Below are 24,907 nucleotides of genomic sequence, written 5' to 3' on the forward strand. Positions count from 1 at the left end.
GTATTAGGGACAACAACTCTTTTTTTTTATTACTGTGATTTAAGTTCCAAATATTTTCCAACTGTAGTATTTGTCATTTGAATTTTTATGATTTTTGACATGCATGTTTTAAAATTTCATGCAAAAATAGTGTCCCTTATGGCTTATAAATTATTAAATGCATTTCTTTTACAAAGCCTATAGGCAAGAGAGACGCCAAGAAGCTCTGCAGAAGGATGACGTCCTTAGGCGACCCTCGGCGAGGAGCCTTTTGCTCCTGAGGACCCGACAGCCAGGACCCAGACTGTGTCCCCATGGGGTGCAGCTCCCTAGCTTCACTGGAGCCTGCTGTGGCATGAGGAGAGGGACGTGGTTGTGACCGAGGGTTGGCTGGGCGCTAGCAAGTCTGCCAGGAGACCCTGTGAGCTGCAGGCTAGTGCCCAGGGTCAGCATGACGACATACGGACCCCTCCCCCAGTGCAGGTCTTCTGAGGGGTCTTTGGCCAGAGGAGAGAGGGGCACAGAGCACTGAGTGTCCCGTGCGCTGGGCGCCCTGGGAGGGAAGCAACCCAAACTAACTGTCAGGGTGTGTCCTTGCCTGGAGTGGGAGGGGGTGGGGAAGGCTGGGGTCCAAGCAGGAGCTCCGAGCTCAGGGCTTACAGGGGGCTGGAAACCATATTAGCAATGCAGCAAGAATATGGCGAAAGCTGGGGCCACTTCAGGCTGAAAAGGAGGCCCCCCTGCACCTCAGGTGGGCAAACACCCCTCTGGCTGGCACAGGAGCTAACCGGGGTGTCGGGGAACTTAGAGGATTCTGGGCCGTGTGCTGTAGCATCTGCTGTAGCTGAGAAGGGACATCGGCTTCAGGGTCATGCGGGTAAGACCTGGCTTTCCTGGCATGGGAAGGGAGAGGAGGGGGAGAAGCCCCCTCGCTGCCCCCCACCCCAGGGCGGGCTTTCCCTGGGCCCGCCTTCTCCCACTGCTTCCTCCTGGGCTGGCCTGGCGATGGCTCCGAGGTGGGCTCAGGCCCTGCAGGGGACACCTTGGGCGTCCGCAGAACGGACAGTCCCTGTGGAAGGAGGGGCCCATGAGAAACTTCATGGCAGAGAAGTGGTCGGGACTCTCCAGTCCTTTTCCTTGGGGGACCAGGGATTAGCGTCCATGAGCCACTAGGAGGGGAGTTGGGGGCGCATGGGGACAGACAGGGACAGACCTGGTCCCTCTTGTCACCCACAGGCAAGGAAAATGAGTCACGGGAAAAGTGACCTTCACGCTGGCCCCCAGCCCCATCCGTGAGGTGCTGGGGGGACAAGTGAGAGTGTATGGGGGGCGACTCGGCTGGGGTCTCTGCAGCCGGGCCCCAGGGACCATCATGGGGAGTTGGGGGTTGAAGGGCACCCTGGGCCGGAGGGGTGGGCTGCAGCCGGGAGGCAGCCGGTCACCAAGTCTGCACAGCGGAGGCCTCTCCCCCCAGCGTGCCTGTGTACAGCTTGAGGCTGTGAGGTGTGACGTCATCTGGGGGGCAGGATGCCCACCGCTGAACTAAGGCAGCCCAGCCTCCCATGGGGTTTCTGCTCGGCCCTCGGTCCTGGGGATCACTTGGGCCGCCAGGGTGCTCGGGTGCGTCCAGGGCGACACCCCGTGAGCCCAGGTTGGACGCACACCAGGCCAGACCCTCTGTGTCCTGTCCCCGCCCTGCGGTTTGGGAAGCCTGTGTTTCCTGCAGGCGAGGAGCTTCTGTGTTCCGCCTGGGCACGGCGGGGGTGCTGGTGGGGCCAGCGTGACTGTGGCTGGACACCAGGGCCGGGGAGCAGAGACCCACCACCGGCCAAGCGGCACTTTTAGTCTCGGTCCTAGTCTCGGTCCCTTCGCTGGCCGCCACCGGCCTTCTCCCCACTGCCGCTGTTCCTGCGCGAAGCCAACGGGCAGAGAACATCGGCCGCCCCGCCCGCCCTTCCGTGAAAAACAACATCGTAAGAAGCAACGTCCAAGAAATAGTTTATTCTGGACAGGGACCCACACAGGCTGCGGAGGGGGACACCAGCGTCCGGGGCTGCTCGGGCTCCTGGCCCGTGGACACAGCACAGGCGCCGTGCGGCCAGAGTCACAGTGAAGACAGAAGCAGCCCCGCTATTTCCTGGAGGGGACGGGACAGAAACGCGTGGAACACGAGTTATGGAGAAACAGGCCTGGTTTGGAGGAGGAGGACGAGGACCATGTGTGTGTCTTTGAGTAAAAATATAAAACCACACCCTACACTGAGACGCCTCTCGAGATGTCGAGGAGATGACGCCGACGGCCCCAAGACTGGGGTGGGTCGTCGAAAGGGACACTCAAGGGTGGAGGACAAAACCCAAGGGCAGGGGGCCCAGGACGGCTGGGGGAGGGGGGCCACAGATGGCGCGGGCCCGGGAGGGAGGTGGCCCTGGCAGCAGCGGGAGGGGACCTTCTCTCCCGCCAGCCCAAGGTCACCAGGCTGCAGCCCAGCAGGGACAAGTCTCGGTCCCTCCCTTCAGACACTCTCCGATGTCCCTGGATGCTGCTAGCCAGAGTCCATGGCTCCAGCCACGTGCTCCAGGAAGGGGGCACGTTCCCGAATGTGTCCTGTGTCGGAGCAGTCTGGAGCTGCCATCTGCCCACCCGGGGTCTCCCCTTCAGACTGGCAGCCTGGACCCCCGGGCTGGGCTTGGGGGAGTGGGGAACTGTGCCAACACTTGGCTGCGTGACTAAGGGGTGTGGCCGGATTCTCAGAAGGGGCTGGGCGAGGTGGGGGAGGGGCGGGTCTTGAATGGGTGGGGGGAGGACAGCTGCAGCACCAGATCCTCAGGGCCGGGCTGTCCTGCGGGCGGCCAGCCCAGCAGGTGGGAGGGGTGGCCAGCGGGGCCGAATGAGGACAGCTGGGCTGTGCTGGGGCCGCGGGAGACGCTCCCCCTGGGCCACTTTCCCCAAAGTCCTGCCTCAGGATGAGGGGCGGGTGAAGGGTCGGTTTGGGGTGGGCTCATTCATCGCCCTGGGGGCCTGGGGGTCTAGGTTGGGAATGGAGGGCAGATTCTACACTGGGAACATTTTATAAACAGCGGGGCTGGCCCGCCCGCCTCCGACTGGCATCTCCCGACAACCTGGTAAATTAGAGGTGGGGCAGAGGATTGTCAGACCCGACGCAGAGGCGGGAAACTGAGGCACAGAAAGGGCCGGGTTTGTCCAAGGTGGCAGCGAGTGGGCCGGGCGGGCCCAGGCTCTCTGCGTCAGCGTGGCCGTGTGCCGGCCTTAGCTGCGGCAGCCTCGGGAGCAGGCCTGGGCCAGGAGGTTGTTGTTGCGGCCGTCCTGCAGTCTGCTCTGCGCCTGGCTGCCTCCGCGGCCCTCGGCGCCATCCAGGAGTTGGCCGCTCGCCCCCTGCTGCCGCCTCAGCCTGCAACAGACAGCACAGACCCCGTCAGTCAGGCCACGGGCGGGCGGTGGGCAGCGGGCTGGCAGAGGGCCCCGGATCGGGACCACGGGCTCGGAGGTGGCACGTGGGAGCAGGGGGGTGGGGGGACCGGGAGCCACAGCCCAGTCCTGCTGCCCTCAGCCACGTTCCACAAAGCACATGTGTGCACACAGACATGCACGCACATGTGTGCACACACGCACACTAACGCGCACATGTGTGCACATGCATGCATACACACATAGGCACACACGGGTGCACACCCACACGTGCACACACCTCCCCTCCCCCCACGTGTGTGTGCACACGCTGCCTTCCTGCAAAGTGAACGGCAGCGCTGCTGACTCTCTGGAGCTCACACGTGCTGTCTGCTGGCTTTTCCCAGTGCAAGGGAAGGTGGTGAGCCCCACACACGCTCACTCAGGTCCCGAAGGTTCTGGGCCAGCTGCCACGCCAGGAGCAGAGGACTCACTCCCCGGCGGGGCCCCCGCGCCGCGGTTCTCACACACATGGCACCTCAGGACGGAGACGCACACCCACTAAGCAGGGCCAGCAGGACCTGGCGAGGGCCAGGCTGAGGGCACTGAGTCCAGCGGGGAGGGGCAGGCGCAGAACGATCCCTTCCCCCTGTGGGTTGTAGAGAAACTGAGGAAGGGGAGGAAACAATGCTCAGAGGCAGCAGAAACAGAACAGACACTGGCCTCCAGGGGCGGGCGAGGAGCAGGGGAGCAGGGGAGGGAGGTGGCACTCCAGTGGGGCCTGCTCAGGACTGTTGCAAGCCACGGCGCCCAAAGTGAAAATCACGCCCTCAACCCCCACCAGACCCACGAGTGAGCATCCAGAGGTGACTGTGTGCCCGGCAGGTTCTGAACGGGGCGGTGCCGACACTGGCACTCGGCACCTCCCCCTCGGAGCAGAACCACAGCCTCCTGCTCTGCAGGTCTGGCTGCAGGCTTCACAGTGTGTGTGTGTGTGTGTGTGTGTGTGTGTGTGTGTGTGTGTGTGTGTGTGTGTGTGCATACATGTGCGTGCGCATGTTTGGGGGAGTAGTGGGAAAGGATGAACTGGAGACAGCTAAAGAGACAGGTTTGGGGAGCAGGGAGAGCTCAGCTCCCGCCCGCTCTCAGCCCCGCGCTCGGCCAGGGACCAGGCTGCCTGCTGCGTGTCCTCTGGAGCCCAGACCCCGTGTCTACCCCTGGCCCTGCCTGCTTGCCTCTGCAGGGAGGGATGTGCTGGTCACGCATGTGCAGGTCCCGTGGCTGAGACAGGGGACCCCTGCTCTGTGCCCTGGCACCAGTCACGCATGCGCGCGTGCATGGGTCGGGGGAGGTTGGTGGTTACAGCACGAGCAAGTCCCGAGATAACACAGTTTGGGTTTGGGCCCACACCTGGTGGGGCTCAGGCCTCACTCCTGGCACGGCCCGGGGAACCGCACATGGTGCTGGGAAGTGAACCTGGGTTTGGCTGCCTGCAGGGCAAGTGCCCTCCCCGCTGGGCCCCTCTCCGGCCCCAGCGCACTGGGTGCGTAGGAGAAAGTGAACTTGGTGGCCATAGTCTGGAAGCAACCCAAGTGCCCGCAAACAGGTGACTGGATGAAGAAACTAATCCATATACAGGATGGAACAGTACTGGGTCCGAGAAAGACAAAACCCTGCAAGCCGCAGCTACTGAGGGGTCCGAGGGGACAGTGCTGAGAGGGCAGGACACAGAGAGGTCACCCTCGTGTGTAGGGGGAAGGACAGGAAGGAAACAAGCCGTTCAGGGACAGCAGAAACTGGGAACTGGTCTTCGAAGAAAGCAGATCATGATGGAAGTGGGGTCTGGGACTTTGGGGGTTACACTAGGACAGTGGGGGTGGGGGACGCTGACGTTCTGGGGGCAGGGGTGGTGCCGGAATGTTCAATGCACAAGACCTGCCATTATCAGTGTGGTAAGCACAGCCTAACATGGAATTTAAAGAATTATTTTAAAAGTGAGTGAAAGTTCAAAGGGCTCCAAACCCCCGAGGCGCCGGAGGCGAAAGTGGCGTTTGCCAAGAAGAGGCTTGTTAGTGCCAAGGGTGCTGCCACTGGGCTGCCCGGTCACAGACAGACAGGGCTCAGTCTCATTATGATGTCATTCAGCTGCTCAGAGAAGAGGTGGCATTGTTATCTGTAGACTTCTGTGCTTTTTATTTATTGCACATAACAAAGCATCAGAAGTTGCCAAGAATGGAACATGTCCATTTTCCATCAACTTACGCATCTATTTACTTACCTTCCAATTTATCCTGTAATCAACCATCTACTTACTCACCCACCTATGCACCCACATGTCCATCTACTCGCCCATCTATCCACCCATCCACCCACTCATCCATCCACTCATTCACCCACCCATCCACTATTCATCCATCCATCCACCTATCCACCCATCCATCCATCCACCCCCCATCCACCCACCCATCCATCCACCTATCCACCCATCCACCCATCCATCCATCCACCTATCCACCCACCCATCCACCCATCCGTCCACCCATCTACACACCTATTATCCGTCCATCCTCCAGTCATTCTCCACCCATCGATCCACCCATGTCATCTATTTACCATCCATCCTCTTTTATTTTTTTGCTTTTTGGGTCACACCTGACGATGCTCAGGGGTTACTCCTGGCTCTGCACTCAGGAATCACTCCTGGCAGTGCTCAGGGGACCATATGGGATACTGGGAATCGAACCCGGGTCGGCCGTGTGCAAGGCAAACGCCCTCCCCGATGTGCTATCGCTCCAGCCCTGACCATCCACCCTCTTTTGGCCCTGTCTACCCACCTACCCCTCCACCTTCACATCCTTCTTTGTCTACTGCCGCCTCCGTCCCTGTCTCCCCCTCTCTAGTCGCGCCACGCCCTGAGGCTGTCCACGCACCCATCTGCCCCCAGGCTCTCTGCGTCACAGCTTCTGCCCAGCTGACAGGCCCACACAGTGCCTCCCCGTCCTGCTCCTCACCCATCCAGGCTCACGGAGGGGAGGCCTGGGCGAGCTCCGTGCCTCTGACAGAGGGTCTACACCGGGAAGAGGCACTGTTCGCAAGAAACTCAGTTTGTTTTTAGTTAAAAACGAAGGGAAACACTGGAGCTCTGTCTTGTGGTGCTCAAGATTCAGTGCTCTGGGGGTCCTCCAGGTGGTGACCCGGGAGCCACCCAGCGCTGGGGACTCACCCAGGCCCCCCGCACGCAGAGCCGCTTGGTCCATTGAATCATCTCCTTGGCCTTGGGCTTGATATTTTTAATATTTTAATTGGTTTTGGTTTGGGGCCAGTGTGCAGGGCTCACTCCTGACTCTGTGCTCAGTGCTCACTCATGACAGGGCTCAGGGTACCACATGGGGTGGTGGGCTTAGAACCTGGGTCAGCTGTGTGCAGCGCAGCCCACAGAGACGCTGGGCAGCCTGTAGCCTCCTGGGGGCTGTTTGTCTCCAGCCCCTGGGCTCTGGGTGCGAGTCCTCTGCCTCGGTGTCCTAGCCTGGCCGGGGCGGAGCCCTGGAGGCGTTTCCCACAGGCACGAGAAAGGCGCAAGCTGTCCACATGGAAGCCGTGAGCTGGACAAGGATGGGGCGCCATCCGGTCACCCCGAGAACCCCCTAAGGAGGTGTGCAGGCCCTGTTACCTGACCGAGGAGGGGATGAGAGCGCGTCATGGACCCTCCTCGTCCCCAGCCCACCCCGCCCGCCTCACCGCGCTGGAAGGGATGTCGCCCTTCCTCAGCCCACCATTCCAGCTCCTGCCAGCTCTACTCTCGGACCGACCACTGTGTGGTGGGTGTGCGTGCCGCGGCCTCCTGAGCTCAGCCTCCAGTGCCGGGATGAAATGCTGCGCCAGAGACCCGCCCTGGGCTGCAGGCCGGGCTGCGGGACTCTGAGGCAGGAGCTGCACAGGAAGGCCACACGAGCTGCCAGCTGCTCGCAAACCTGCCCACTCCACAGGCCACGACGGAGTCCGGCACCCACCAGCCGGACCCAGCCGGCACCCACCAGCCGGACCCAGCCAGCACCAACCAGCCGGACTCAGCCAGCACCCACCAGCCAGACCCAGCCAGCACCAACCAGCTGGACTCAGCCATACTCGGGGGCAACCAGGGGAGCGACCTGCTTCCGACACAAGAGCACCATAACGAGAGCTCCCATCTGCTCACACCATGCTCTGCTCGCCCCTCCCTGCTTCCTGGTGGCTGTCTGCAGTGGGCGGGGGCCCAGAGGGACTAGACAGGCTCCAGTGCTCATTGTGGCTACACCGAATCTTAGCCTCACCCCTGCAGCCCCAGGAACCACCAACTTTGTCGTGTTTCTTCTGGTCGCCAGCAGGGGGCCCTCAGCCCCTGTGGCTGGAAGCGCCACGCAGAGGGTGGGCTGGCTGCACGGAGAAAGCCCACTGTGCGCAGGGACCAGAGAGCCGGGAGATGAGGGACTCCTTGCCACCTCCAGAGGGCGCTGCAGCCTCGGGGTCAGAGCCGGGCTGGAGAGACCGAGAAGGACTTCCTCTCCGGGAGTGGGGGACACGGGGACAGGAACCAGCAGCGGGAGAAACGCAGCAGGAAACAGTTTTTAGGTGTATAGATCCAGGGAAACAGGGCCAGGAGGACTGGTCAGTGGCTGGAATCCAAAACAAGCGTGTGTGGGGTGGGGGGCAGGTAAGATAGAGAAGGGACCAGCAGGACAGAATAGTTGGAAATGATCACACTGGACAAGAACTAAGGAGGCAAAGGGACATACCCGGTGACCTCTCAGTATCTGTACTGCAAACACAATGCCCTCCTAGAGGAGAGAGAGAGACAGAGAAACAGAGAGACAGACAGAGACAGAGAGACAGAGAGAGACAGAGACAGAGACAGAGAGACAGAGAGAGAGAGATGGAGACAGACAGAGAGAGACAGAGAGAGATGGAGACAGACAGAGACAGAGACAGACAGAGAGAGACAGAGAGACAGAGAGAGAGGTGCCTGTCACAGAGGTAGGCTGAGGGCAGGGAGTGGGGGTGGTGGGAGGGACGCTGGGGACACAGGTGCTGGGCAATGTACACTGGTGAGGGATAGTGCTGGAATATCGGTGACTGAAACCCAGTCATGAGCTCTGTAAGTGTCTGTCTTATGGAGTCAGTAATTCTTTTTTTACACAGATCCACCCGAGTCTGTGTGAAACCCAGCCAGAAGCATCTCTGGTGTCCAAATGGGGCATCTCCCCCCCTGCCACCAGGGGGCAGACAAAGAGCCGACCAGTCACTCTATGACGAACTTTACACCAACAGGCACGGCCCGGGCCGAAACCTCACCTCTGCAAATCAGCCCCCGGGACTAGCCTCCCCCGTCATCCCTGACCCAGTGCTCGCAGTTGGGGCCACTCAGCTCCAGTGCTTCGTGGCTGCCTTCCCCCAACTGCCACTCGAGGCATCACGCCCTCGCGTGGCCCCACGGGAACAGTCTTTGGGGGTCGCTCGGCCAGGAGGCAGCCCTGGAGGCTGGGCGCCCTCGCCCCCCGCCGGGAGCCCCGGGCGTGGCGGCACTTACTTCTCTCTGTTGAATATGATGAACTCCTTCCGCACCGTCTCCAAGCACTGCTGCAGGTGTCCGTTCTGCAGAGAGCACAGGAGGGCCGTCGAGGCATGCCCGGGGCAGAGGCCCCTGGGAGTTCCCGGGCGAGTGGCTGCGAGGCCCCCAGTGAAGGGGCAGCTTCACAGCGGCCCCAAGAGGTGCTGGGGGCAAGTTCTTCTCAGGCTACGGAGATGTTTCAGCACCTTCCAAAGTGAACAGGGAAGCGCAGGAGCCTGGGGCACTGGGGTGCACTGATCACCCCGGGATGGAGTGGAGGTCTCCGGCAACACACCCACGGGTGGGGTCAGGGGCAGCTCCAGGTCCTGGCTTGGCCCCGCAGGCGACAGGGCTGGCTGAGCTGGGAACCAGCACCCCCCCCCAAAACTTTGGTTTCTGTTCTTGTTTTGGAGCCACACCCTGCAGTGCTCAGGGCTCACTCCTGGCGGTGCTCGGGGACTCTGTGGTGCCGGGGATTAGACTGGAGTGGCCACGGGCAAGGCAGACACCTAACTCCCTGTGCTGTCTGCCCGCTCTGGTGTTTGTGGCCGGTCGAGGCCCAGGCCGCTGGGTGCAGGGCTGATGGAGGAGCTGAGGAATCAGCGGAGGAAGGTCACACGGGAGGTCGCGTCCCTTAAGGAGAGAGAGGCTGGGCCCCAGGGCCACAGGGCACATGGCACAGGGCATAGGGCGGGGTCCGGGAAGGCGGGGAGGCTGGCGGCTGCCGGGCAAGAGCAGACAGGGAAGGGGTGACCCCGCCCCGCCCTTGCAGGCTGAGCTTTGACCCCTGACCTCCAGACTGGGCAGAACACATTTGCTGACTTCGCTGTATCAGACCAGAGATGAGTCTAGGCGCCCTGGACCCCCAGAGTCCCCATCTGTCTGCTCTCTAGGGCACCCAAGGATGGGCAAGTTGCACCCCAGGGTGGCAATGTGAGTGACGGGGTGGGGGGGCTCGGACAGGAGCGAGGCAGCAGAGTGCTCTCCCGGGCCGCCTCACGTGGGCACCCCGTGTCCCGGCCAGCTGGTCACCCCGTGTCACCGAGTGTGGCTGGGACTGCTGAGTGTCCCCACGCATAGCACAAGAGGCGGCTGCTGGACGAGGCGGTTTGCTCGCGGCCTGAGCGGTGGGGCCGGGTGTGGGGCCGAGTGTGCGCCCGGGTCACGCTGCCCGGGGGCAGCCAGGGAGCTCGAGAGCAGAGTCTGGGTCTCCCGGGGCCAGGCAGGTGCCCCAGCGAGCACTGTGTCCCTGCGCCTGCCTGTGGGCAGGACACGGCAGGGCGTGGAGGGGCTTCCTGAGGTCCGGGCCAGGGCCTTGCCAGCAGGCACCGGGACAGGAGTTGGATGGAGCCCCGCCACCCCCACTCTGGGGCTGTGCGTGCTGGGCGCCCCGGGCCCACTCACCAGGGGACAGCTGGTCTTCGTGCTGTCCCTGGACCGGTTCTTGGCCAACCGCTTCTTCTTTTTGTGAAGGGGCTTGGACTCGAGGATCATCTCTTCAAGTTCAAACGTGGGGTCGCAATTCAGTCTCCCTTTCTGAAAGAGCGGGGAGACAAGGGGTTGGCCTTCGCCCTGCGGCCACGGAATCTGCACCCCCGTCATCCACCCATCCACCGGCTGTCCATCCCTCACTCATCCATCTGCCATGCATTCATTCATTGCTCATTCACCCATTCACCATTCATTCATTCAATCACCATCAACCCATTCATCCATCGTTCTTTCGCTCATTCACCATCCACCCACCATCTATCCATCCAACACTCATCCAGCCAGCCACCGTACATTCATTCATTCATCATCCACACATCATTCACTCACCCTTCATTAATTCACTCACCTAACTTTCATTTATTCACTCATTCACCATTTATCCATCCATCCATCATTCATCCATCCATCCATAATAAATTATCTATCATCCACCCATCATTCATTTACCCACTCACCACTCATTCATTCCCCATCATTCACCATCCATCTACCGTCCAACCTTCATCCACCCGTCATTAATTCACCTGTTCATTCATTCACCATCCATCTACCATCCACCCATCCATCCACCATTCCCCATTATTTGCTCACCCACTCACTGTTTATTCACGTCATCTGTCCATCCATAATTCACCCATTCGTTAGTCACTCATGTGTGGTGTCATCCATTTGTCCATTATCCCTGCACACAAGCACTCACTCACGCTTGCCCACATTCATTCATTCGTTAGCAAACAGTGCTGGTTAGTGTGTCAGGAAAACCTCCTTGGCTCATCCCCTCACACGTGTCCCTTGCTCTTCCCCAGGGGCCTGTCTCCCTCCTGGGGGACTCCTGAGAGCCCCCATGCTCCTCCTCCCGCTGTCCCCTTCAGAGGCTGGCTGCAGTCTCCCCGACTGCGTCGCTGACCTGACCACACACACTCCTAGGGCACTGCTCTGTCTCATTATCTATCTATCTATCTGTCTATCTATCTATCTATCTATCTATCTAATATAACTGATATAATTATATATATAGATGTTTATTATCTATCTGAAATAATTGGGCCATAAAGTCCACATCTGGTTGAAAATCCCGCCTGGCTCCCATGCCCTCGGCTGCTGGGTCCTGCCGGCTGTTCCGGGGTGGGTCCCGCCCACCGTGCCTGGTCAGGGGGATTTGGTGAGTCTGACCATGGCCTGAGATCCCAAGCGGGAGGCCCGGGGAAGGCTCAGCTGTCTCTGCCTCGGGGCGCCTCCTGGCAGCTCGGGTTCCCCTCGAGCACGGGGAGCGAGGTGGCCGGGGGCGGCCCCGGCTGGTTCTGCAGGAGCCTCGCACAGGAGGGGCCCCGGCTCCTGGCCCCGCACGCTTGTGGCTCTGGAAAGGCCAGCAGAAGGGGCTGGGTGGCTGCTGGCCACTGCGAGGATGGAGAGCTGTGATGACTGTGCTGTCATCACTGTTTGTGGGGGTCTGGGGGGCTCCCGGAAAAGCTGATTGGGGGCTGCATTCATGTTGCACCGATTCTACTGGATTTGGCAAAACTTGTTTGGCAAAACAACAGGAGCACGGAATCTCTAGACGAGTGGGGTGTGACGCCGCGGGGGGGAGGCGTCGGGGGTCCAGCCTGTGCAGCCCAGGCCCCGCTGAGGTGTGCACAGGGAACCCCACAGCCAGCTTCAGGGGCCTGCGGTGGGGTCCCTCCTCCCAGCTCTGTGTTCTGCTGACCGCTCAGAGATGGATGGGGTGGGGGCGGGGGGAGGCCAGGCGTGGAACCTCCTCCCCCTCCGTGAGCACAGGCAGGAAATGGCACCGGGAACGCCACCCCGGACTTATGTCCTTTTTGTCTCTTCCTGGAACGCTGCATGGTGCCCTGCTGCCTGTCCCCTCTGCCCTATGGGCTCCTCTGTGGGCGTGTCTGTGCCAGGTAGAAGTGGACACAGGGGCCCTGCTGACGGACCCCCATCCTGCCCAGCTCCCTCCATCCCACCCCCTGCATACAGATGTGCGGAGGTGAGGGGCCGTGTGGGAAACAGTCTGTCCTCGAGAAGAGCTATGCCGCCACCTCCCTCCATGGTTGACTCCAGTCCCCGGGCGCGGCCGTGCCCCTTGGCCTGGCCCCTCACCCCAGATGTCTGCTGCCTGGTCAGTCGCCAGAGCTGCTCCTGCCTCCATCCCCGCCGTGCGGCCCCCACCCCGCTCTGCCTTCCCGGGCTGGGTCAGCTCTGCGAAAGCAGGGCCGGGGCTGCCCCCCTGCACAATGGGTGTCACACCCTGCACATTGTGGGGGTCTGCACCCCTGCACAGAGTGGCTGCCTGGGTCCCAGACACAGAGGGTGTCGCAACCCTGCACAGAGCAGTGTCTGGGTCCCTGACTGAGCAGGTGTCGCACCCCTGCACAGAGCAGTGTCTGGGACCCTGGACAGAGTGGGTGCCTGCACCCCTGCACAGAGCAGGTGACTGGGTCTCTGACAGAGCAGGTGCCTGCAGCCCTGCTCAGAGCAGGTGTCTGGGTCCCAGACACAGAGGGTGTCGCAACCCTGCAGAGAGGGTGTCTGGGTCCCTGACAGAGCAGGTATCGCATCCCTGCACAGAGCAATGTCTGGGTCCCTGACTGAGCAGGTGTCGCACCCCTGCACAGAGCAATGTCTGGGTCCCTGACTGAGCAGGTGTCGCACCCCTGCACAGAGCAGTGTCTGGGACCCTGGACAGAGCGGGTGCCTGCACCCCTGAACAGAGCGGGTGTCTGGGTCCCTGACAGAGCGGATGTTGCACCTCTGCACAGAGCGGTGTCTGGGACCCTGGACAGAGCGGGTGTCGCACCCCTGCACAGAGCAGTATCTGGGTCTCTGACAGAGCGGGTGCCTGCACCCCTGCGCAGAGCGGGTGTCTGTGTCCCTGACAGAGCAGGTGCTCGCACCCCTGCGTAGAGTGGTGTGTGGCTGCCTGACAGAGCGGGTGCCCGCACCCCTGCACACTGCAGCCATGTTCAGAACAGGAAGTAGGCCTCAGGGCGGGAAGCCGCCTGTGTCCGGTTCTCTGTCAACTCAGAGAAACATCAGCCGGTGGCTCCTCTGTGGCCAGCAGGCTCCTGGCTGCACAGAGCCCGGGTCTCCCTGCAGAGGGTGGCACTGCGGGCAGGGACCCCACTCACGTTGGGCACGAAGCCGGGCGTCAGCGCCTTGTCGAACACTGCATCCCAGTTCATGTCGGCCAGGTAGGGTGCGCTCTGGACGTCCCCCAGGCTGGACAGGCGACTCTCAGGGTCCTTGGCCAGGAGCTGCGGACCAAGGACGTGTGTCAGCAGGAACTGGAGCTGCACGGGGTGTGGGACGTGCCCCCGCCATGCCCCTGTGCCAGCCCGACAGGCGCCCTTGGGGCCCTGCCCCCCACCGCCTGGGGGATTCCACGGAGCAGAGGGCAGGACAGCCTGCTCCTCACCTGTCCCCACAACTCCAGGAGCCCTTCGCAGGGGTGCGGGGTGGGGGGAGGCTCCTGTTTCCGGAACCCAGTGGCACTGGTGGGGGGCTCTGTTCAGGGGTCCTAAGTGACCCTGGCGTTCCCTGCACTCGTGTCTTTGGACCCTCCCCCGGACTCCCGGACACTTTCCGGAAGCCCCCGCCCCTGCCCGCCTACCTTCTTGAGCAGAGCCACCATCCCCTTGCACCAGGTGGAGGAGTAGCGCACGCGCTCGGCCCGGAACATGTGCAGGATCTCGTCGACAGGCGTGGCCGAGTGGATCTCGTAGGGCCGCTGCAACAGGGCCCGCGTCAGCCTCGCTGCCGGCCCCTGCGGCCCCTCGCCCTGCACCGTGGGGGCCCGGCCACACCCACGTGCCCACGGTGACACAGGAAGGACAGTGTCAGCCTCACGGGACCTCAGGCTGGGAGGGAGGGGCCTCTGGGTCTTCCCCAGGGCGGGGTCCTGCAGAGCTGCCTGTCCATGGGCGCGCCTCTGTCCTCAGCGGACCACCGATCAGGACAAGCCTCTGCCCCAGCTCTGTGATATGCCTCAGCTCCACCACCACCCCCCCCCGCCCCGGGTACTCCGGGAAGGCCTGTTTTCCGGCTACACTGTCATTCCGGAATATGTGTCCACACCTGTTCTAAAATGGAAGGGAAACGGAGCCCCTGAGGTTTTTGTCCTGCTGGCAAGCCCCCAAATCAAGGTGGGCACAGCCCCGCTCTCTGGGTGGGACCGCCCCTGCCGCCCCCACCCCCACCAACCACTCACGGGGGCTCCACGGAACAGAACAGCAACACGACTGTTTTCAGGAGACAGACCAGAGCACAGGGTGCTACTGCCTTAGCGGGCCAGGCAGGGGAAGTGCTGGGTTGGGGCGTGTGCTGCAGAGGCCCCTTTCGGTGGTGCAGCACAGGGGTCTTGGGGATGGCCCCTGGAGAGGGGTCAGGGGCTGAGCCTTGCGCTGAGCCTTGGGCAGTCTGGGCCAGCGGTCGGCCCCCTTTCTGCCCGGGGGACCCAGAGTTCCAGGGGTCGCAGACAGGAGCTTCTGCCCTCCTCCTCCTGAGACACCAGAGCTAGAGGGGGAGGGCGAAGGGCACAGAGTAGTCCTGCCAGGCCCCGGGCACAGCACTGACTCTGGGGGCTATACCGAGGCACGAGGAGTTGGGGTTCACCCATCTCCGTCCTGACTTGGGCTTGGCCCGGGGACTGTGGTTCTGCACTCCGCCCTCTAGGGGGAGCTCCACGCCGTCCCTCGATTACCCAGGACTTCTCTGCGCTCAGCCCTCTGGGCTCCCCAGGGAAGGCTGTGCTGACCAGCCAAAGGCCAGGGAGCAGCATGGAAGGGAGCTGGAGATGGGGAATGGAATAGAAGTTCTCCCGGTGACTGTCTGTGCTGTTCGGGCCCGCTCAGTCTCAGCCCTCTAGAGGACCCTCCGAGAGGGGCAGGGCTGGGGGTGCTGGTGGGGAGGGAAGCAGGCGGGGCCCCTTGGTACCGGGCTCCGGAGCAGGGCGGGCCCAAGGCGCGTGGCCCAGATGGCCAGGGCGTGGCCAGGGGCGTGGCCAAGGCCCAAACGCCTCTGATTGGTCTGCACTCGGCACGGCACTTTCCCGCCTCACAGCCACAGCCCCGCGGGTGGGTCAGGGGCATGTAGGAACGTGCATGGCGCTGAGCTGTCAGGGAGGATGCTGGGGGCCCCGATCCTCGCCCAAGGCCCTGCTCCGGTGGGAGCCCCCCACCTCCAGGCGCCCGTGTTCACCCACGGGCGTGTCTTACCCAGCCCCGCAGCAACTCGTAGGCCGTGACACCCAGGGACCACCAGTCAACCGGGTACGAGTACCCCGGGCCTCCATCCACGTACACCTGGAAGACCTCGGGGGCTGCCGAAGACAAGACAGAGAGCACGTCACCGGCTTCGGAGAGGGAACACTGGGACAGACACCCCCTCTGCCTCCATACACATACACTTGAGACCCCAAAGCCGATGCCCCGTGGTCTCAGCCCTCCTGAGCCTCAGGCTGCCGGAGAAAGAGCTGCAGGGAACAGGGAAATTTGTGAGACGGCACCGAGGGGTGCCTTGCGGGGGACAGTCCACCTGGCGCACTGGGGAAAGCCTTGAGGGGGTGGGGCTGGGGCCAGGGGGCAGGGTCGGGGATCAGTTAGAGGGGAAGCGGACCCCCCAGACGGAGACACTGGCTAAGCGCCCCTCGGCTTCCCAGAGCCCCTGTGGGGGCCTGGCTGGGGCCCGCTCCTTCTGCACAGCTGTCCCAGGGGCTCTGGGCAGGGACAGCAGCAGATGGGTGCCGGGAAGGGGGAGCTGTCCTGCAGGGGAGAGCAACTGTTCCGGAAGCAACGGAGCCCGTGGTCACACTGCACTATGAGGGCTCTAAGTGTCATGGGTCGCTTGCCTGACAATGGCGGATTTCAGGCCAGGGAGAGCACGCAGGGGTGAAGGCCCCGGCCTCGCGTGCAGCAAACACTGGCTGGAGCCCCTGCACCGCGTGGTGCTCTGACCGTCTCCTGGAGGTGGCACAGAGCTGGGAGAAGACGCTGAGCATCGCCAGGTGTGGCTCAAACCCTCCCTGATAATGGTCTGTCTTATGGTTTGCAAAGTTCCTTCAATAACAAGACATGGGGATGCGGGGAGACCCATGGATGGAGGGCCTTATTCTTCTTATTCTGCATGGGTCTGGGGGTCCCTGCTCTGAGGAGCAGAGAGGGGTTCATCTCATTGCCTCCTCCTGACTCGCCAGGCCCGAGAGTGGGCCCAACACTCCTCCTGCAGTCAGACTAATGCCATCAAGGGGCAAGAAAGCGCCTGTCCAGGCAGAGGAGGCTGGAGAGAGACCACCTGCAAGGCAGGGGGAGGCTCACCCCCAGGCTGGGGCAGAGCACGGAGGAAGTGGGACCCCTTCTCAGCCTGGCTCCAAAGGAGAGCATGAGGGGCCCATGAAACCCAGACCCAGCTCAGCGCCAGGGTGAGTGACTCAGCTTTCCCTCCCTGCACAACTCCAGGCAGGGTGCTTGGGGAGCAGTGCTCATTTCCAGGCACAAGCTCTGTCCTCTGTGGGAGGTCCCATCCCCGAATGACAGAGCTAAGGAGAAAAACAGCCACAAGTGAAGACCCAGTGTACAAAGACAAAGCAATTAAAGGAGCTCCAGAACCAGTCAAGAAATCCCAAATGCTTCCAGAGGAGAGCCCCGGCCCCAGGGGGCCACGCTATTTATTCCAGATCTCTGTTTTGTCCCCCAGGTCAGGACTGCCCCCCACCCTCTATGAGCTCCACTATGCATCTCGGCCACACATTTCTTCAACTCTCCATAACACACTGTAAACATACGACGACATCCAATCTGTAGGCATCAAACCACACAACACATAACAACAACTCCAGGTCACAAGGGCAAAGCAACGCAGAAATCCGCCAGGCTTAGTGAGGATGGGTGCTTGTGTAAAACACAAAAATAAAAAGAAAGGGCGCGCAGGCGGCGAGGCAGGCAAAGGAAGGAAGAAGGCCAAACTGGTTGATTGGTTTATTTCATGTCCATCTCCATTCTCCTCTGATTCTCCTCCTGCTTCTTTCTCCCCCATCCTACTTCATTCTCTCTCTCTCTGCCTCTCTCCCGGCTCTCGGTCTCTCTCTCGATCTGTGGATCTGGCCCCCGTGGATCTGGCCCCCGTGGATCTGGCCCCCATGGATCTGGCCCCCAACCCACTCTTACAGCCTAGTTAAATCTCCACAGCATGAGGGGGTTGGGGCATACACATAGGCGTGGTCAGCAATAGGGTAAGGTTCTTTTCCCTCAGGGGATGCTTCTCCTAGGACTTAATTCTCTTTCAGCAGGAGGATCCACCCAAGGGCAGAGTCCCATGAATGCGTTTCTCTTCTCCTCAGCCAGCAAACATATAAGAATTCATAATATTAATTATTTTGTATGGACACAATAAGAGATGCATTAAAGCTTATAGAATTGCTCTCCTGGGGCCATCTCAATCTCAGACTACAGTGCTCAGGCCAGATCAGTCTTTCCTATCCCTGGCAGGGTCCCAGTCTCATAATTACTATTGGATCATGACAGTATTTGTCTATGATCAAGCTCTTAACTTATAGTTAAGAATTAGGCACTTTGGCCAGGCCCATCTCGATGCCAGGGTAGCACATAACTCACCGCTTGCCCTGGATCCTTCCCTCCCACGTCGGGGACCCTACTTTGGGGTGCTAGGAACTGAGGGCAACTGAGGCTTAAGTGGAGAAAGCAGATGCCCAGGAGGGAATAATATTCAAGGCCAATAATATTCAATAATATTCGAGGTCTTAAGTTATAAAAACATAATATTGTCTTCTTGTGTCTATACAAAAAAGACATAGCTTTAAAGTAAATTATTCAAAAGGCATAAAGAGGAGAGAAAGGCAATGTTATAATATTCAGTGTCCTAGGAAGTTCTGACCTTACCAATTAACAGAGTTTGATTAAGGGAAGAGCAGATAAACTGATAGAAATGGTTACAGATAAACAAAGGAATGGGAGTGACTCGGGAGCACTTTGATGGGTGTGACTGATAAACCTAAGCTCCTAGTGGCAAGGGGGAAAGGACAAACCAATGATATCCAACAGGTGCTAAGCCGGGAGACTGACCAGTAATCCTGAGCAACATAAGCTCTCTGAGAAGGAATTTCATCATCATCATCATCATCATCATCATCATCATCATCATCATCATCATCATCCCGTCGATTGATTTTCTTGAGGGGTCTCAGTAACGTTTCCATTCATCCTAGCCCTGAGATTTTAGCAGCCTCTCTTTACTCGTCCTTTCCAATGGTGCCGCATTGGAGACTCTTTCAGGGCCAGGGGAATGAGACTCAGCCTTGTTACTGGTTTTGGCATATGAATATGCCATGGGGAGTTCGCGAGGCTCTCCCATGAGAAGGAATTTAAAAAGGAATTTTTGAAGATCCATAAGGAGCTTACAGAAACAATGGAATGCACTGCCAATAAAACACAAGAGAACAGGAGAGCAGAAACGAGTAAGTTACAAACAGAAAAGCTGCAAAACTTGGTAGGTGAAATGGAAAACTCACTGGGAGGCCTCAGCTGCAGAGTGACAGGCGCCGAGGACAGCCAGAATCAGTGAGCTCCGAGGTCGGGTTCAGAAAATCTCCAGACAACAGCAGAAAATGGAAAAGAGCTCCAAAATTAACCAATAGATGACAAGAGAACTTTGGAATAAAGTGAAGAGGAGCAATATAAGAATCATTGGGGTCCCAGAGGGCAGGAATAAAACCCTGAAAAAGAAGCAACTGTCAATGCAATCACTGAGGAGGAGTTCCAGAGCTGGAAAGCATATGCACCCAAATCCAGACCAGAAAGGGACCAGCTAAAAGAAATCCAAATAAAGATACTCCAAGACACACCTTAATCAGAATGGCAAAAACCAAAGATAAACATAGAATACTGAAAGCAGTAAGATCAAAGGAGGAAACTATATACAAAGGAGCATCCTTGAGATTTACAGCTGTATCGTATGGAATCCTCTGGGCCTGGAGACAGTGGTGAGATAAGTGAAGGAACTCAGTGAGATGAATGCCTCACCAAGAACACTTTATTCAGCCAGATTCTCATTCAGATTTGAAGGAGCAATACATAGATTCGCAGATAAACAACAACTCAGGAACTTCATAGATTCAAAACTGGCATTACAGGAACTTAACAGGCTACCTTAAGGCAAGCAAGCCCCACAAACACAACACAGTCCTGCAGAAAGACGGTACAAAATTCTATGACGATTATATCTCTCACTGTCAATGGGCTAAATACACTGATTAAGAGACACAGAGTCGCAGATGGATTAGAATATTTAACCCCACACTCTACTGCCTTCAAAAACACATTTGACCAGTCAGAGCAAATACAGACTCAAAGTCAAATGTTGGAAGACCATTCTTCAGGCAAAACAACCCCTCAAAAAAGGCTGGAGTGACCTTACTAATATCAAACAACACAGACTTCAGGCTGAAAAAGGTAATGAGAGACGGAGAAGGTCGTTTCTTAATGATCAAGAAGGATGTACATCAGGAAGAGCTCACACTCCTAAATGCAAAATACCTAAAACAACTTTTAATAGACTTGAAGAAAGACATTGATAGCAGCACAATAGTAGTTGTAGATTTCAATACTGCTTCATCACCTCTTGATATATCAACTACACTACAGCTCAACAAGGAAATACTTTATTTGAGAGGAAAATGGAATAGAGGGGTTTAGTAGATATCTATAAGGGCCTTCTTTCCTCAAAACCTTGAATACACATTCATCTTCAATGCACATGGAACTTCTCCAAGATAGGCCACATGCTGGGACACAAAACGTACCTCCACAAAGTCAAGAGCATAGAACTCATATCAACTATCTTCTCAGAACAGGATGCAATGAGAGCAGAAGTTAATCACAAACAGAAATGGAGAAACAACTCAAGGCCCAGGCTCTAGAGGAAGAGGCAGCATATGCTTTAGAAGAGGGAAACTATGGTCAGAAAGGGGAAACTATTAAATATCCAGGTGGAAAGGATAGTAGCAATGATCATCAATAATAATGACAGCAAAAATAATGACACAAAGAGGGGTGTGGCAATGGAATACTATGCAGCTGTTAGAAAAGATGAAGCCATGAAATTTGCATATAAGTGGATCAACATGGAAAGTATCGTGTTAAGTGAAATGAGTCAGAAAGAGAGAGAAAGACATAGAAAGATCTCACTCATCTGTGGAATATAAAATAACAGAATAGGAGACCCAAGAGTAGTAGAGATAAGGACCAGGAGGTCTGCCCCACAGCTTGGAAACTAGCCTTACATGCTGGAGGAAAAGGCAGCTCAGACAGAGAAGGGAACACCAAGTAGAGGATGTTGGGAGGGCCCATTCAGGTTGAAAGATTCAAACTGAAAGCAGACTATAGACTGAATATGAAGGCCACTCAAAACCTCTATTGCAAACTACAACACCCTAAAGGAGAGAGAACAAAAGGGAATGGAGTGGGGGTGGTGAGAGGGATACTGGGATCATTGGTGGAGGTGAATGGGCATTGGTGGAGGGATGGGTAAATGACCACTGTATGAGTGAAATGCAAACACAAAAGTTCTTAAGTTTGTAACTGGACATCACAGGGATTCTCTAATAAAAAACTGAAAAAAAGGGGGTGTGGTGTTGGAATGTTGTCTACATGAAACCCTATCATTGGCAGCATTTTGATCCTGATGATGAAAATTAGAAGTCTAAAGACTTCTTTAACAAACTCACCAGACGAAGGGAAGCAGTGAGGGAAAAAAAAAAAAACACTGAATTTGGAGATAAGTCAAAGTAAAAGAATAACCTAACGCAAAAAATTAAATAAATAAAATAAAGGAACAGAGGAACTCAAAGCTGTGGGACGGAGTGTGAGAGGCCGCAATGCATAGAGAGCTGAAACCTAGCCACAGAGGAGAGAGGGAGAAGAAGGGTCAGGAAAATATTTGCAGATGACGAGGAATTTTCTAAAATTGGCGAGTCACCAATTTGATGGAGGCAGGCAGGCAGGGAAAGCCCCACTCCCCCAAGGCAATGGCAATGAATTTCCTGGGAAATAATGATACCAATAGCTGGTAAGTTGCAAAAAGCCACCTTTGCAGAAAACAGGAACTAAGGCCTGATAAGACTTTCCCCTGGTCAGCAACAGAGCCAGAGAAGGCTGGGCCCGAACTCGACAGCTCCAGCAGGAACAGAAGGCCAGGAAAGTTCAAAGACAATCAACTCTACCCCAGTTCTACCCACTTGGCAATCTGCCTAGTAACGGACTTTGACTTAGGTAGGAGCCTCACCTGACGGCAGGTTGGGAAAACCCTATAAAAGCCGCCTGAAACAAAGGAAGGGGGCACGTGCTGCCCAAGCCCTGTGCTCTTGTGCCCAAGGGGCTGAGCACATGCGGCACCCGAGCACATCTGTCACCCGCATCTCCTCTTGTGAGACGTGGACTTCCCTGTCTAATGCCGGGGTGTGTGAGGGCTCTCTCCGCCCTTGGAGAAGCTCCGGTTCTCTCTTGAGCGCCTTACTCTCTACTCTCGCCCACTTTCTCTCCCTCCTCCCTTCAAAACCTCCAAATAAAATCTGTTTTAACTTCACTGCCCGTCTACTCCTGAAATTCTTTTCTGCCAGGCGAGACAAGAACCCAGTGACCCTGGGTCCCGGGTGGCAGAGGCGGATCGGGAAAAAGTGACTGTCTTTCTCCTCCCCGATTCACATAAGCCACCAGTGGGGTCCACCGACATCCAAACAACAGATCCAAAAAGGTCATGGACTAGGATAAATGCCCCAAAGTGAACAAACACCATCAAAGGAAGGACATCGCATCTAAACCCCAGATCAGGAGCAAAGGATGCACACGGCTTGAGAGAAAAAACAAACAAAAAGTCTGCCTCCTAGAGAAGAACAAAGGCAGGGGTCAGATGATCTGTTGTTGGAAATATCGCCCTGAGAGGCAGTGCAGGACATGCCCCAGGGCTGATGGGGGAAAACACAGGAAGCCCTACTAGAAAACAGAAACGAAAGCTCTGTAAAGAAATAAGGATCACTGCAGCTCTGGTCACAGTGGCACAGTCTGGGAACAACCGAAGTGTCCGTGAAAGGACGAGGGGGTAACGGAACTTTGGTGTTTGCACACAACGCAGTACTGCTCAGCTATCAGGAAAGATGAAACCGTCTGAGTGAAGTCACGGAGAAGGAAGGAGCGGATAAAGAAACAAACAGCAAATGGCCAAATCAAAAGAATCTGAGAACTGTTCTACAGAGAGCGGGGAAGGTTGTCTCGGGGGGTGGGGGGAATCCTGAGGCGGTGGTGGACGGAAATGGATGTTCAGTGAGGGATGTGGAGCTGGAATGTCTGCATGGAAACTTATCATCGGTAGTATTTTAATCATGGTGACAAAAATTAAAAATAAAAATGGATTACTGAGAAAGATCACTGTATCACTCTATCACTGTCATCCTGCAGCTCATTAATTTGCTTGAGCAGGCACCAGTAACGTCTCCATTGTGAGACTTGTTGTTACTGTTTTTGGCTTATCAAATACGCCACAGGTAGCTTGCCAGGCTCTGCTGTGCGGGCAAGATACTCTCGGTAGCTTGTCGGGCTCTCCGAGAGGGACAGAGGAATCAAACCTGGGTCGGCTGCATGCAAGATAAATGCCCTACACGCTGTGCTATCACTCCAGCCCACTGAGAAAGATAGATTGAAAACTTAATGTTTTAACCAGTGCAAGTCCAAATATAGTTGACTAAAGCAAAGACAAGATCAAATAATTATGCATCTATTTACAGCAAAATAAAACAAAAATGGGTCAGGGTAGGAGGAACTGGGATTAAATTCTTCTTCTTCTTCTAATGTTCTTGCTATTCATGAAGTGGTATGCTATTTTGAGTTGCATTTTTTGTTGTTGATGTTGCTTGTTTTGTTTTGTTTGGGGGTCACACCTAGTGAGGCTCAGTGCTTCCTCTCGGCTCTGTGCACAGTACTCTTCTTAGGTTTAGGGATGCTGGGGATTGAACCTGGGTAGACCACATGCGAGACAAATACCCTACCTGCTGAATTGTTGATCTGGCCCCTCGGGGTGGATTCTGATTCACCGAAGACGTAAGTGAATTGGACACCTAAGACAACTTTTAAACTTTCATTTTTTTTTTTAAAAAGCAGTGTAAGTACTATGTCTCTTAAATAAGTTAATATAAAATTATAAATAACGGTTCACTCATTCCAAATAAGCAAGAAAATTAGGGACTCAGGAATAAAGAACAAATAAAACAAATGGGGGCCAGAGCAATAGTACAGCAGGTAGGGCGCTTGCCTTGCACACGGCTAACCCAGGTTCAATCCCCGGCATCCCATATGGTCCCCCAAACACCATCAGGAGTAATTCCTGAGTGCAGAGCCAAGAGTAACCCCTGAGCATCCCTGGGTATGACCCAAAAAGAAAAAAAAAAGGAAGAAAAAGTCAGAGGGCAGACTTAAATCCAACTTTACCCACAATTATATTAATTACAGGTGTTCTGAATATCAACCAAAAGACAGATGGGCAAAATGACTCCCTGTAAAATCTCTTTGAAATATAAAGACTGGTTAAAACAGAAAGGTGAGGCTCACCGCGGGCTGACATCACTGGGCCTACCCTGAATGGGGGGCAGCCAGCAGCCTCCCCACCTGTCACGGTCAGCTGAAGATCTACTCAACACATTCCATGCCGCTCACAGTTATTCTTCCTATCATTCTGTGAAGATAGGCAGGGAAGACAGAGAGCAACTTCTAGCTCATCCCTCACCTCCTTCCCGGGAGATGAACTACAAAGACTCACCCCCGGCACAGCAACACTAGAAACCCACTGGGTAAATGTGTAGGTACCCACCACGCTCAATAAGCGACAACACCAGAGCCATGAACTAACCAGCAAGCCCTCAGTTTGCATCCTTAGTGACCCTACGCTGAGGATGCTTAATGAGTTCAAAGAAACAATAGCCCAGTTAGTCAGCAAACCACAAGAATGTATGAGAGTCGAAATTTAAAAAACTACAGTAAAGAAAAAATCCAGGACTGCGCGGCTGGCTGCTAGACACATCATAAGACACTCCTACCCATTTCCCATAAAATCATAGATTTCATTTCCCATAAAATCCTATGTATAGTACGGAGCCAGGAGTAACCCCTGAGCATCGCCAAAATAAATAAATAAAAATTTAAAAAAATTCTATAAAAATAATCCAAAAGTATGGCAAAATCCACAGTCATGGCTGGGGTACAGCAAGACTGTGCTGGCCCACCAAGCGTGTGGGGCGCTGGAATCCTCTCCTGACTCGAGCCAACAGTGTCACATTATCATTCACATCACAAAATCCAGCAAAATCTACACATCGGGGCATTTCCCCTTCCTTAGCAGAGAGCCAGCTTACCTCTGGATGGGGCACGCAGAGTAAGCAGGGGAAAG

The 24,907-nt window shown here is 56.7% G+C and overlaps 1 protein-coding gene across 1 annotated transcript in view; it reads right to left on the reverse strand.

The window, feature by feature from the left end:
- Window positions 1-1,965: 1,965 nt before the first annotated feature.
- Window positions 1,966-24,907, reverse strand: part of STK32B (serine/threonine kinase 32B) — a 202,480-nt gene continuing 179,538 nt past the window's right edge. The window contains exons 7-12 of the mRNA XM_004617418.2: window positions 15,679-15,782; window positions 14,076-14,192; window positions 13,594-13,719; window positions 10,373-10,504; window positions 8,948-9,012; window positions 1,966-3,388 (exon numbers count right to left, since the gene is read on the reverse strand). Of these exons, the coding sequence (XP_004617475.1) occupies window positions 3,247-3,388; window positions 8,948-9,012; window positions 10,373-10,504; window positions 13,594-13,719; window positions 14,076-14,192; window positions 15,679-15,782 (686 nt within the window). The 3' untranslated portion in view covers window positions 1,966-3,246. The remainder of the gene's footprint in view (window positions 3,389-8,947; window positions 9,013-10,372; window positions 10,505-13,593; window positions 13,720-14,075; window positions 14,193-15,678; window positions 15,783-24,907) is intronic.

Source organism: Sorex araneus, chromosome 5 (assembly GCF_027595985.1).
Source record: "Sorex araneus isolate mSorAra2 chromosome 5, mSorAra2.pri, whole genome shotgun sequence".
NCBI classification, from domain to species: Eukaryota; Metazoa; Chordata; class Mammalia; order Eulipotyphla; family Soricidae; genus Sorex; species Sorex araneus.